Source organism: Haliaeetus leucocephalus, unplaced genomic scaffold (assembly GCF_000737465.1).
Source record: "Haliaeetus leucocephalus isolate CR32 unplaced genomic scaffold, Haliaeetus_leucocephalus-4.0 Scaffold730, whole genome shotgun sequence".
Taxonomy (NCBI): Eukaryota; Metazoa; Chordata; class Aves; order Accipitriformes; family Accipitridae; genus Haliaeetus; species Haliaeetus leucocephalus.
The window spans coordinates 1489284-1501711 of record NW_010973166.1 but is presented as its reverse complement, the minus strand read 5'-3'; the positions used below and the strand labels follow the sequence as shown (position 1 = coordinate 1501711).

The following is a 12428-nucleotide window of genomic DNA, read 5'->3' as shown; positions in this document are numbered from 1 at the left end:
GGACATCTTCCAGCTCTGCTGCTGCTTCTCTGCCTGAAGATCTTGTCCAAGACACTTGTGTAAGTTCAGCATCCACACTTGTAAAAGGGAGGTAGAGACCCTCTTCTCTTTAAAGAGCCTGGGGAGATGTCGGTGAGGAGAGGTGACTCTAGTGTTCTTGCTAACATAGTATTTAAGGGGCTGATTTGAAAGCAGGGCTTATGCTGTTGTAAGGTGTTGCCCAAATACTACAAAAAGAGGCAGCCCCTCGTGTTGCGGAGGGTTTCAGGGCAAATGGACAGGACAGAGCAAGTTGGGAAGGACCGGAGATACTGTCAAACAGGCAGAGCAGGGCATTCTCCATGAAGCTGGTGGCCCCTCCACTGGCAATAGTGCCTGCAGAGGGGAAAAGGACAGCAGGAGAGATCCAAAGAGAAGAAGGTGCTGAAGCAGATGATTGGAGCTGAAAAAGGGAAGCAGAGGAACAACAGATCCTGGAGAAGAGAGCAGACCAGGCAGGGCAGGTACAAGCTCCCCTGAGGAACATGACTTGACCAGGGACTTTGCCAGCTTGGTAGCCCTGAGCACCTCCTCTCCAGGAGGTTTGTCCCAGGATTCCCATCCTGAAACACAAGAGCCTGCAGGAGGTATTACCCTGTACCATCCTCTCACCAGGGCAGTGTTTCATAAAGCCCTCCCAGCTAAAGCCAAGGAGTATCTCAGGGATGCTCCAGCAAGGTGGTGTGGGAGCAAAGACCTTCAGTGCTGGGCTTGGGGGAAGCAAAGGAAACCCTGTCCTGGGGCTGAGCTGCAAGCAGGCCTGTGGGAGACAGTGGGTGCTGAAGGGGAGAGAGGAGGGGATGGAGAAATGGGGATGGAGAAAAAGAAAGGGTGCCGCAGGGCCTTCCAGGCCCCCCTGTGCCCCATCCCACCTCGGGGCAGCTGGGGAGGCAGCAGAGTCCCTGCAGTCCCTGGCAGTTGGGCAGCAGCAGCTCCCTGGGGCACAGCCGCCCACGTGGCTGTACATCCCAAGGGGACTGGGCGTCAAGTGCTGACTGATGCTTTCAATATTGGGTAAATATTTAAATGCTGGGTAAATATTTAAATATCTAAGTAGACCTTCGCAGCTCCAGTGAACCACACCAGCGGAAAAACCTTGCAGAGGAGCATTTTACATCCTGAAAGCTCATTTTTTTGCAGTGAGAGAGTGTGCCTTTGCAGGAGCACATGGTGGTTCCCAGCAGCTATAAAATGCTGCCTGCTGCCATTGCAGTGTGTCATCACACTGGTTTTCCAGATGGGGAAACTGAAAATGCATGAACCACACAGGGCCATGGGGTGAGTCAAAGCTCACAGAGCCAGGGGATGAGAAACCCTGATCTGCTGACTCTTCATCCCATGGTTTAACCACAAGCTCTTCCCTTCCCCTCGGGGAATCTCCTGCTCCAAAGCTGCACTGCCATTTGCTCATGATTTTCAGAGAAAAGTATTTTCAGAGAAAATAATGTGCTGCTTGGGCTGAAACATCTTATAATAACTCTGTCTGGAAGGCAGATGGGAAGGTATGTAGGGGAGGGAGTATGAGACAAGAAAGTTGGGTCTGGAGAAATCAGTGTGTCTATTTGTTGCGGTTATAACCCTAAGAGGAAGACCATGGTATGTCCAGCAGTTACTGATCCATGTAGCAGTTACCCTGTGAAGGCACAGGGCTGTGCTGTGCCGCACATACAACACAGCTGTCCAGCCCATGTCGTGCCACACATATCCCTTGGCATGGGGTAAACTTTGCTGGCTAGTCGTATCAGAGGCAGCCCCTGCTTGGCACGAGCAACACCATCACCTGCATGTCCTTGTCTTTATCTTCAAGTGAAGCAGCACGTTTGTGTGTGACCACCCTTTTCTTTGGCACTTGGGGTGAGAAAGAGAGTTGGTTTCTTCTAATAAAATCCTGCAAGAGCTCTAAAGACCAATGTGTCGGCGATAGGACTAATGGATGGGATCTGTGCAGGGTGCCAAGCCCTGATCGGAGGTCCAGCTGATGCTGCAAAACAGTGCCCTGCATCTGAATGGATGTGAGATTTTTCTATGCTATCCCCTTTTTCCTTCTAGTATTATCACCAATAAATGATATTTTAATAGCTAAGGAAGAGAGTGCCTTTCTTACTGGGGTCATGACCACTAGTCCTGGTGTGTTATAGTGACATGAAGGAGAAGGGAGCAGGCTTAAGCTGAATGCTGGTACCATTTTCAGACATGCTGAGGCATGTTGTTACGAGATGTCATATGCAACCTGGATTGGAGTCCTGCAAAAGGATCACATACTGGCTTTTCTCTGGGGCAAGTGGATTTTAAAATACCAGCTGTGGTCATAGAAGATATGGTGCTGAGACTACACTCTTCCATGGAAAATACAGAGGAGGGAGGAAAAATATCCTACGTATCTCCCAGATGCTCACTATTTCTCAGGCAAAAATTTGCACTCGTGCACAGGGAGCCCTAAACATTTTGGACTGTACGTGCAGAGATGACTGGGCAGTGCATGTATAGAGAGCAGACACTTGCAGGAGCATTAGCTGCAGTTTGGGAGTTCAGGCTCCCGAAATTAAAACTGTATATCTGCAGGGCAGTCACAGCATGGGTGCTCTCGATATGTACTGTCCTTTACTTCTGCCCTTCCCAGGCATCAGGCCCTACCTGTGAGATGAACTGGATGATCTGAAAAGCCTTTTGCTGCAATTTGCCAAGGGGAGTCTGTCAGCTTATTTCATCCATCAAATAAGCATATGTCCAGTAGTAATCACTTCTTGTCTCTGCTGTACGGGGCTGGTTTAAAAACCAGGGGCACAGACATGAAGTGTTATTGTTGTATTATTATCTGGCCAGAAATACAATCACTGCTTCCCAACAGCTTCAGGCTTTCCTCCCATAAGCCACGGAAAGTCTCACGTTAATGTACTTGCTATAAAGGCAGATGCAATCAAATGAAATGTATGTAAATGACAGTGCCCCTGCCCAGGATGACTGTCTGGGGAATGGACCAGTGTTTCTTGGCTAGCAGCATAGGAAACAAGATGGTCAGCGCTGCATTTTCCTCCTCGAAGCAGTTCAGATGCAATTCAAATGAATCCCTCGTGGAACCCTCCTGGCTTCTGCTGAACTATGACACAGATGGGTCTGGCTCATTGCACGCAGCAAAAGCCGCTTAATTAGAGCAGCAGCTCATTTTATTTGTTTTGGATCATCTTTATTAGCCATCACTTAAGCTCGTAATTAAGGGCAGAATAGGGACTGTAAAAGTGGTACCATCCTCTGCTGCTTGCCTTCTCCCTGTGCTGCAGCTGCTGAGCGTTGCTCCTGTCTGCTCAACACCTTCAGGAGTCTCTCCTCTCCTGCATGGATGGCACTGCTGTCATCTGCACTCCAAACGCATGCTTTATTCCTGGCAAAGCAGAAAGGAAATGGCAGTATTTTTATCCTGCTACACTTTTAATTGACTGAGGTAGAACATCCAATGCCCCAAACACCACGCAGGCACAGCGTGGGCAGCAGGTATGACTCCTGGAGGGATGTTGCTGCCCATCTCTTAATAAATACCCAAGTACTAACACCCAGTGCAAGAGAGCACCAAATCCATCCAGAGACTCTGGCAGGCAAAACAAAGGCAGAGGGATTGAGACCTGAGGCTCATGTGGTAACCAAGGAAGGCTAGACCTTCTCCTCAGGAGAGAATGCTGCTCAGAAATGCAAAGCTACATCATTGCTCAGATTGTGGCTGTTATTATTGTCATATGGTTATAACCTTGTGTTCATTTCTGTTCAGGTGTTCTGAAGTGCTTGATTTGTTTTTATGGTTTTTGGTCTGCCTCTGTACTCCAATGTCCTGAATCTCCTCCCTGCAACCCTAAATCCTGGTTGCACTCCTTGGGTTGAAGGGCTATTGTGACCAGAGCAGCCATTTTCCACCACAAGGCAATTCTTGTTCTCAGACTCAGTTTTCTTTTGTACAGCCTAACTCTGGGATTCCTATGTTTTATTTTAAATGCAGCTTAAACCAGGACAAGCACAGGCATGTAGCTTTAATGATCTCTGTATTTTTAACAGGGACTGAGTCTACAAGAGCTACACTGGTATCTTAGTCGTGTCACCATGATGCCTTGTCTTGGACCAGGACCCACGATGGCCATCAACCCTATGGGGCTCTGCTCCCAGGAGATTTACAGTGACAGCCAGGGATGCCTCTTCATCACAACATCTTTGCAGGTGCCCTCCCTGTGCGAGACAAGGCTGGACTTGGCTTTGAGAGCTGGCAGCTACCGTCACTGCTTCCATGTGCTCCACAAGGAAATTCCTCAAACTGGCATCCAGCCCCTGTGAAACCACAAGCAACTACTGTTTGTGGTGCAAGGTAATGTGTATCAACCATCTGGGTCTGCTCACAGGACAGGGGAGAAAGACAGACATTGTATTTGCATGTACAGGAGCTGTTATGAAACAGCTGCTTTGTGCTCCAGAGCAGTGTTTGTTCCTTTATTTACTCAAACATCTAAAGGAACAATAGGTTAGAGAATTGGGAGGGGAGAGGTGGAGAGCTTATACGTTTTGCTCCTCCTTTCTTCTGAAATGCCAGCATCTTATAGTGCTCTTGATCAGTTCTGCTTTGGTGGATGCTGCCACAGCCGACGCACTCGGCTCCAATAATAAATGTTGAAGGGCAGCGTGGGGGACCCCGCGGCAGTATTTTTAATGAAGTGCATCTCCAGGCTACACCAAACGTGGCTATTTGTGTCCTGGTACAGGCTTTGTTTGCAAACAGCCGCCTCTCTAGGTAACCACACAACAGAGCACAAGTGCCTATTCATTTGCATCTGTCTCTAGTCACAATAGCAAAGGAAGGGAACCCGTCTGTTTGGTCAATGCAGAACAAAAATTAGCAGAAAGAAGCTGGATAAATTAATAATATAGGCAGCCCAGAAAAAGAAGCCTGTATTCCTAGAGAGGTAGATAAATTTAGAGATCATTCTTTTCTCAAAGTTCCAGCCAAGTGATCTAACCTGGAGTCTGACAAGAAAAATAGGGACAAATAAATCATTCCTTCCTTGTTGGCCTCATTTCTTGCCCAAAGATAAAACCCAAACATTTTTGGCTGAGCACAGTCCAGTAAATGTACCCTTTCACTGACCCCATGTCCATCCCACAGCCTCCTCTGCACTGACTCATCACAGCCTTTGCTGTCGTCACCTCCCCAATGTCCTGGGGACCAGCTTTATCACAAAAAAGGACCAGTTCAAAGGCCACATTTTTAAACGCCAGTTCTGTGCTCCCTGAAGATGATCCAGTCTGTGAAGAGAAAGCCAGCAGGTTTGTCACAGTCTTGCCTTCGCTTGTTAGAGTCAGTTGGAGAGTTTTACAGATCTGTTCTGAAGGTTGCTGGAGGCTGGTTATTTTGTTTTGAAGTACGGGCAGCAGCAGACTATGAAAAACAGAAATTAAAAATAAAAAAAAGTGAGTCATTTGGGCTTTAAAGCCAGCTGACTGCTTTTGACAAGCTGAAGGATTTTTTGCATCTGGATATGCCTGACCTGCAAGGTGAGGGAACATGTTGCCAGAGCAGAGGATTTGAGCATCTCCAGCAGACAGAGAGGAACCTCCTACCTTCTTTAACAGGGGCCCTGCACCAACTTGTGAGTGCCTTTCATCAGACTTCAAGTGCCCCAGCAAGGCCACATCCAGCCATTCCTCAAGCTTTGTGTCCAGTCCTCACACCCCAGGGCCCAAAGAAAAGATATCCAAAATCAGAACTTCATATTCCAGCACCAGCCTTTCTTCATTTCCCTCTTCCCTGAATCCCATGGGAGGGGGAAAAAAAAAAAATCAGTGCTGCGCATGCCTTCGCATTTGCTGTTCATATAGGGAATGGGATGAAGACAGATTTCATTGTAAGAGCATCCTGTTGGCAGGATAAGGTGCTGTTGTCTCAAGCTGCTCGCTTAGTCCTCTTTGCATAGTTTTGCTCAGGGTGAGAGAACATTTCTCAGCAATTAGACAGAAATTGGATGGTTTGGTGCACTTCTGACACATTTTGCGAAGGTACTCAATGTGCTGCAAAGCAACTGACTTAAATGAGGGGAAAAAAAAAATCCCGAACAGAAGAGTTGTGGAAGTGAAGAGCTCACAAAGGCTCAAATGGTCCCCTCTCCACCCCAAAGTGTCCACAGAATCAGCAGGGTTTATATTTGGACCATGTTCTCTCAAGATTGAGTCACACTTCTTTCCTCAAGAGGTGCTCCTAAAGGGTGGTGTTTTGGGAAGGGTGCACGTTTCTGCCTGGTTCGTGCAATATGCAGGAGTGGCCCTTTCTGTTGCGTTCAGGTGGATTTGGATTAACAAGCGCATGTGAAAATTAGACCTGAGATGAGTAAACAAATATTGATCTACCCAACCTCAGGTCACTGCTGAGAATAGTATTTTGAAGTAGTATATTGAAGGGGCAGGATCCCATCAGACGGTACAAACACAGGGTGAAATTCAATCCTGCTCCAGGGAGTTTGCAACCTCAGTACAATCAATAGTAGCATCTGAAAATGCTGGTCTCATTGGGATTACAAAAATCTGTGTCTCTGAGTGGCTCCTCCTTTCGTAGCAGTGTTAATAAATAGTCCAGATCTCCTGAAATGAAGAGAGGGAGTGCTATGTTTTGGGGGTACGCAGGGCTAGAAGTGGATCGGGATGTGAGGAGAGGAACAGCCCATTTGAGGGAAAAGCATGGGCATTGGGTAGACTTTCTCAAGATGATTAATGCCAACCTACAAACCATCATCATTCAGGAGATGAGAGTTCATTTTATACAGTGACTTGTGCTGCTGAACATGCTATCTGGTAATTTTCCAGGTACTCAGCTGTTTGACTTGAGGGTTCTTTCAACATGCCGAATGAGATGTGATGTCTCGTGAGTGCTGGAGTGGAGGCAGCAGAGCGGGTTTTTCCCCCCCATGGTGAATTAAGGAGGACATACTGCCTTCCCAAGCGGAGTCTCTGACCCTCCCACGTCTCTGCAGGGTCACCACTAATTTGTTAACACCTTGTAGAGAAGAGCTGGGGCCAGACGGTCTCTTCTCAATGTTCTGATTTTTCTTCTGAAATCCACAACTTGGATTTTAGAGGAAGATTCAGACTACTGAGGTCAGCTTATTCAAACTGATGAAGTTAGTTCATTTCAGGCCTGATCCCCAACCAGCAAAATCTCCGGGATTACTGAGCAAATTGCTATTATTTTCCTAGTTGGACAGGACAGGTTTTCCCCATTTTCTCTCCACCAGGGTGGAAGGAGAGGACCAACCCCATCCATCGAGGCACATTGTCACCAGCCCAGCAGACAGCAAGCGCCAAGTGTTGAGAGGACACGTTCTCACAAGTCCCCATTTTTAGGACTGTTTTTTGTTTCACGTTGCAGCAGGCTGGCCTCGACCTGCTGCCTGCCCCAACGGAACGGGACACTATGGCTTGAAAGGAGATGTCGAGTGAAGAACAGCTGAGAGCTACAACAATCCTGGTGTGTGTATAAATAGAGACAGAGCTGTTATCCTGATGAAACGAGACCAGATGTTTTTCTGAAATCCCTCTTCTCCGCTAGTTAAAATTATAGTTTAGTTACAACAGGGCTAAGCAGGCAGCAAAATATTTCAGACCTACTAACACTGGGAAGTCAAAGGAAACACTGAAGGAGCAAAATGCTTTGCTGGCACAGGGGGTGCCGGGGTAGCCACCCTGTGATGCTGCGGGGATGGACTGGGAATGGTCAGAGCGGGTGCAAGCCGGAGGAGCCCCTCGCTGCCTTTGTTCTATTTTTCTGCTTCCTATCTCGGCATTAATGGCCTGAGTTTAAAGCCCATGCTGCGGCCGCTTTTGAGAGGTAGAAATTCAGTGTCAGCATATGTATCCTGGAGGCATTTGGCATGAGATGAAGGAGGGACGGCAGCAGCAGTTAAAACTGGGCCTTGGCTCTTTAATATTTAACTTTCCCTAGCGCTGGGGTTTTTTTAATCAGTTTGTGCATTATCTGCCATCCCCGTTCAAAGAAGGTTTTAGCACAGAGATTTCAGCACTTAATCCCAGGGGCAGGGAAAGCGGAAGAGTCTCTCCGAAGGTTTCAGGGCTCAATCTGGCCTCAATTACACCAGCCTAAATCAGCATAGGGTGGCCACAAAGGACTTTGCTGGGACCACGTCGGGCTGGAGGTAACAAAATTAGGGGTCAGTCCCGTATCTGGCCAGGAGAGGCCTCTGGTCCCTAAAGCTCCATCCATAGGTAGTTACCAGGAGGATATAAGCATTGCCAGGCTGACTCAGAATAAATGTTCACCTTGGGCAATAACCAGCGCCTGACCATGGCCAGCTCCAGATGCTTAGGAAGGGATATCGGAAGAGGGAGAATATAAAGTGATCCTTCCTCCGGCATACCCTCCCGGCTCCCGGTAATCAGCAGTTGAGAGACTTCCTGAGCCGGAGGTTGCATGAATTTGTCTAATCCTTTTTTTGAATTCATTTATACTTTTGGCCTCCATGACATCCTGTGGCAATAAGTTCCGCAATGTAATTGTGTGTTGTGTGAAAAAGTACTTCCTTTTGTCTGCTTTAGACCTGGCTCCTGAACATTTCTCTCCGTGCTCCTTCGCTCTCGTGTTGTGAGGAACAGGGAAAAATAATTCCAGGTCTGTACTAGACCTCTCTGACCTCTTCAGACTTCTCTGCACTTGCCCCAAGGTTTTGTTCTTCCAAACTGGAGTGTCTTCATTTTTCTACTTTTTCCTCCTCATATGGTATCTATCCCATCACTTCCACTGTCCTTACCACCCTCCTCCATGTCTGTTCTCATTTTGTTATTGCCTTTTTTTGAGATAAGATTACTGAAGTGAGATTTGCTCACTCCTGAAGACATGAATTCGTTCTCCTGGAAGAAGCTCAGCTCAAAAGCTTTATTTTCTCAAGTCAGACTGATGTAGTTCAATTTCTTCTACAACACATACAGTCTTTGGCTTAATGGAAATACACATGCAGCTCTCTTCAAACACTTTGATTTAACCTATTCTGAGTAAACCTCCAGACCTAATTTAACTAGAGCCTGTGGGTTAACCTGACAGCCATGAGTAGATCAACTAATGGGGCTGTTTTACATGAAGGGAATTTCATGCATGTGCTTATATTACTGCTCATTTATGCCTGCATAAATCCCCTGTGCACTACTGGCAGAGAAGACCCCCAGCCAGAACAGCTGAGCTGATGAGCATGAAACTCAGGAGTCTCTGATTTCCAGGACATCTTTATTTATAAAATATGTCTATTTTTGCTACTGTCATGCCTGCAAAACCAGCCTTCCTATTTTAGTCATCTCGGCTCTTTATTATTTATATTGCACCAAACCCCACAAATAAAGGCACAAGAATGGATTTTGTTTTCTGCTACCGTGTGAATTTCAGAAACCTCGCTATCCAGTTGTTCCAGACCTTACTGTTAGGATGGCTTCATTATACTTGCAGACACAACCTGTCCTCACTTGATGGGAACCAGTTGCTTGTGTCTTGCACTGCTCCTGTGTAATTGTCGTCCCAGGATTGTGCAGCAGCTTTTTTAAAACTCCACTATTACCCTTTTGGCAGTAGCTCAGCAGCCACATCCTTCCCTCGCAACACGCCAGCTCCTCTTCTCTTTCTCAAAGCAGCTTCATCCCCCTTTCCCCCTGCAGCTGCTTGTGGAAGCTGCCTGCAGCTGCAGCAGGTAAAGACCCCAGGCTTGTGTGAGGGACGGAAAAGTCTCTGGGAGGTTGAGAACAAGAAGGGGGCTGAGGGGAGAGTAGGAGGTGAAAACCTTAAGAGTTTATTGGATTGTGGCCACTAAATGATAAGCTTGGAGAATATGTACGTCATTATATTATCAGCAGCAGTGGGAATGAGCAGGGGTAGAGAGAACGTAGGAGGGAAAAATAGGTTCTCCTACTGCTTTACGGTATTATTATGGCAATTTACGCAGATGCCTGCTCTGGAAGGAGTAGCCTGCACGCCCTCAGCTCCCAGTCCTTTGGAAACCATGATGCAGAGCATGTTTTGGGGCAGGAAGGAGCCAGGAGACCTTACTGGGTGTCCCAGCTGTGCTGCTTCTGTCCAGAACTGTGCAGAATCGCTCCGTGTCTGTCACAGTGATGGAGGGATGAATCCTTGCCAGATTTCAGCCTGGTTTAACTCTTCTTGGTTATAAGGGTAATTTAAAAATCCTCATTTCCCAGAGAATTGAGGCTGACACCATCAAGCTCACAGGATCTCTCTTTTCCCCTGATCCTGTGCCTCACCTTCTACAGCCTCAAGAAGCGTTGATCTCGCTGGTCTGTTTCAAACAAAACAAACAGAGGGATAAAGATCCAAGGGCTAATTAAATCCCTGCAGGAATAATGAAAACTGGCAGCAAGGTAAAGCGGGGTGATCCTATGAGCCTCTCCACTGAGGGTGTCCACCCTCTGCTACATACCAGGGGATCGACGCCGAGACGTAAATCTGTAGGAAACCAGGCTACACCAGTGCTGCCGATCACAAAACAACCAAACATTTTGCAGGTTTCTTTGTTTTCAATCTCAGCTTGGAAATCGCAGCAGGGTGCATATTCCCACCATACAACGGAAAAACTGCCACGCGAACTCATCCCGTTCAGAAAAGAGGGCTCCCAACTGGGTAGAGAATGACCCAATTGTAGGGCAAGATTCAGGTCAAGCTCTCAGTCAAGCATGAGACAGAGACCCACAGGAAATGACATTTCATCAATTAATCATAGGGCTGGCAGGACTTTATCTTTCTCCATTGAAATAGTTAATACATCTTCCATAGCAGAAAGAACCATACCAGTATGGGGGTACTCCAATCCAGTTGGATCAGGAGGGCATCGTTTGCTGCCACTTCGCAAGTCCTCAGCTCCCAAGAGGAACTTTTGGGAACTCCCAAGACAAACGTTCAGGTTCGGGCAGCTGATCGCAACCTGCCAAGCTGCAGAGCTTAGAGAGTTATAGCCCCTTCAGAGGGAAGTTACTGCTCTTCAGCAGAGCTGCAGTAACTCACTGCGTGAACCCTCTTATTCTGTTGTAGTGCAAAATAAAACAAGGTGACAAGAGCACAGTTAGAAAGTGGGGGAGCCATATCTAGTTTAAAGCAGCTTTATGGCAGTATAACTGCTATAGGTCCATGCTAATGCAATAGCTGTTTCAATAAAGAAAAAAACTTTAGTCCCTTTATACTAATACAGAAGTTGTGTACAGAGATGAGCCTTTAGGGACAGCCCATGCTAAGCTTTAGCTTTCAGTGAGAAATGTTGAGGAGATGGCCGATTTGCTAAATCCTCTATGCGCCATGGAGATAATCACTGAATCTATGCGCTTGGATGAATTTACCCAGTTTGTATTGATCATGGACAGGCACAAACTCAGACCAATAAGATTACAGGGATGGAACCCAAAGCAAACTGAAGCCCCTTGCCCACCCTCCCTGAAAATTCAACTTAAAAGACCATGATTTAAAAGACACTGTGGGATGCACGCTATATTCAGCTATTTTATACCGGATTTTTAGAGAGCAAGAACCTTAAGCACTGGGAGCTTCACCAAAAAACAAAACAGACAATGAAAACCCAGTGTACTCAGGGAGGTCAGTAAACAGGCATTCAGAACAAACCAACCTGCAAATCTCCTAAATGAAATTATTTTAATCAAGCCAGTTGTCCTCCTTTCTCCCCAGTGCATCTCCTTCCCGTGTACCTGGAAGAAACGGACAGTGTAAGCGCATGAAACATTTAACGGTCTCGATTAGGCATGCCCTGAAGTGCAATGTGAATGCTGACAAAGGGTCTGAACCCGGGCAACCCCCATCTCATACTGGTTTTTGAGACTAAATCCATCATCTTCGCATTCCTGTGATGTTATTGGCAGGTCAGAGAAAGGCCCGCTGTGAGATGCATGTGGCACATACCCCCCAGGAGACCCCCAGCGGCCTTATCCCCCGATTTTTGCTTCTTTGGGGTGCTTCCACCATGACACAAACTCCGCTCCGCCTTTCCCGCCCACCCCGCCACCCACCCGACAGGCCGGCTCCAGCCGGGGAGGTGAACCCCTGCGGCGGGGAGCGCCCGCAAGGAAGGTGGACACCGGGGCGGCGGCGGTGGGGCCGGGCTGCCGGGCCTGAGGTGAAACCCCCTCGGGGGCCATTTTGAACCCCCTCAGAGGCCGGGATGAATCCCCTCCGGGGCCAGGACGAGAAGCCCCGCGTGGGGAAGCGGTCCCGGGCAGGAGGCGGGCGCGGGGTGGCGATGCGGAGGCCGGGGGAGAGCGCTGCCCGCTTCCCCGAGGGGGAGGAAGGGCTACGGCCGGCCCAGCGCCGCCCGCCATCTCCCGCCACCGCCCCCCTCTCCCTCAGGGCAGGG

At 48.0% G+C, this 12428-nt stretch overlaps 1 protein-coding gene across 1 annotated transcript in view; it reads left to right on the top strand.

Moving 5' to 3' along the window:
• Positions 1-12236: 12236 nt before the first annotated feature.
• RASAL2 (RAS protein activator like 2) overlaps positions 12237-12428 on the top strand; it is a 187323-nt gene continuing 187131 nt past the window's right edge. Inside the window, exon 1 of the mRNA XM_010580720.1 lies at positions 12237-12374. Coding sequence (XP_010579022.1) covers positions 12237-12374 — 138 coding nt within the window. The remainder of the gene's footprint in view (positions 12375-12428) is intronic.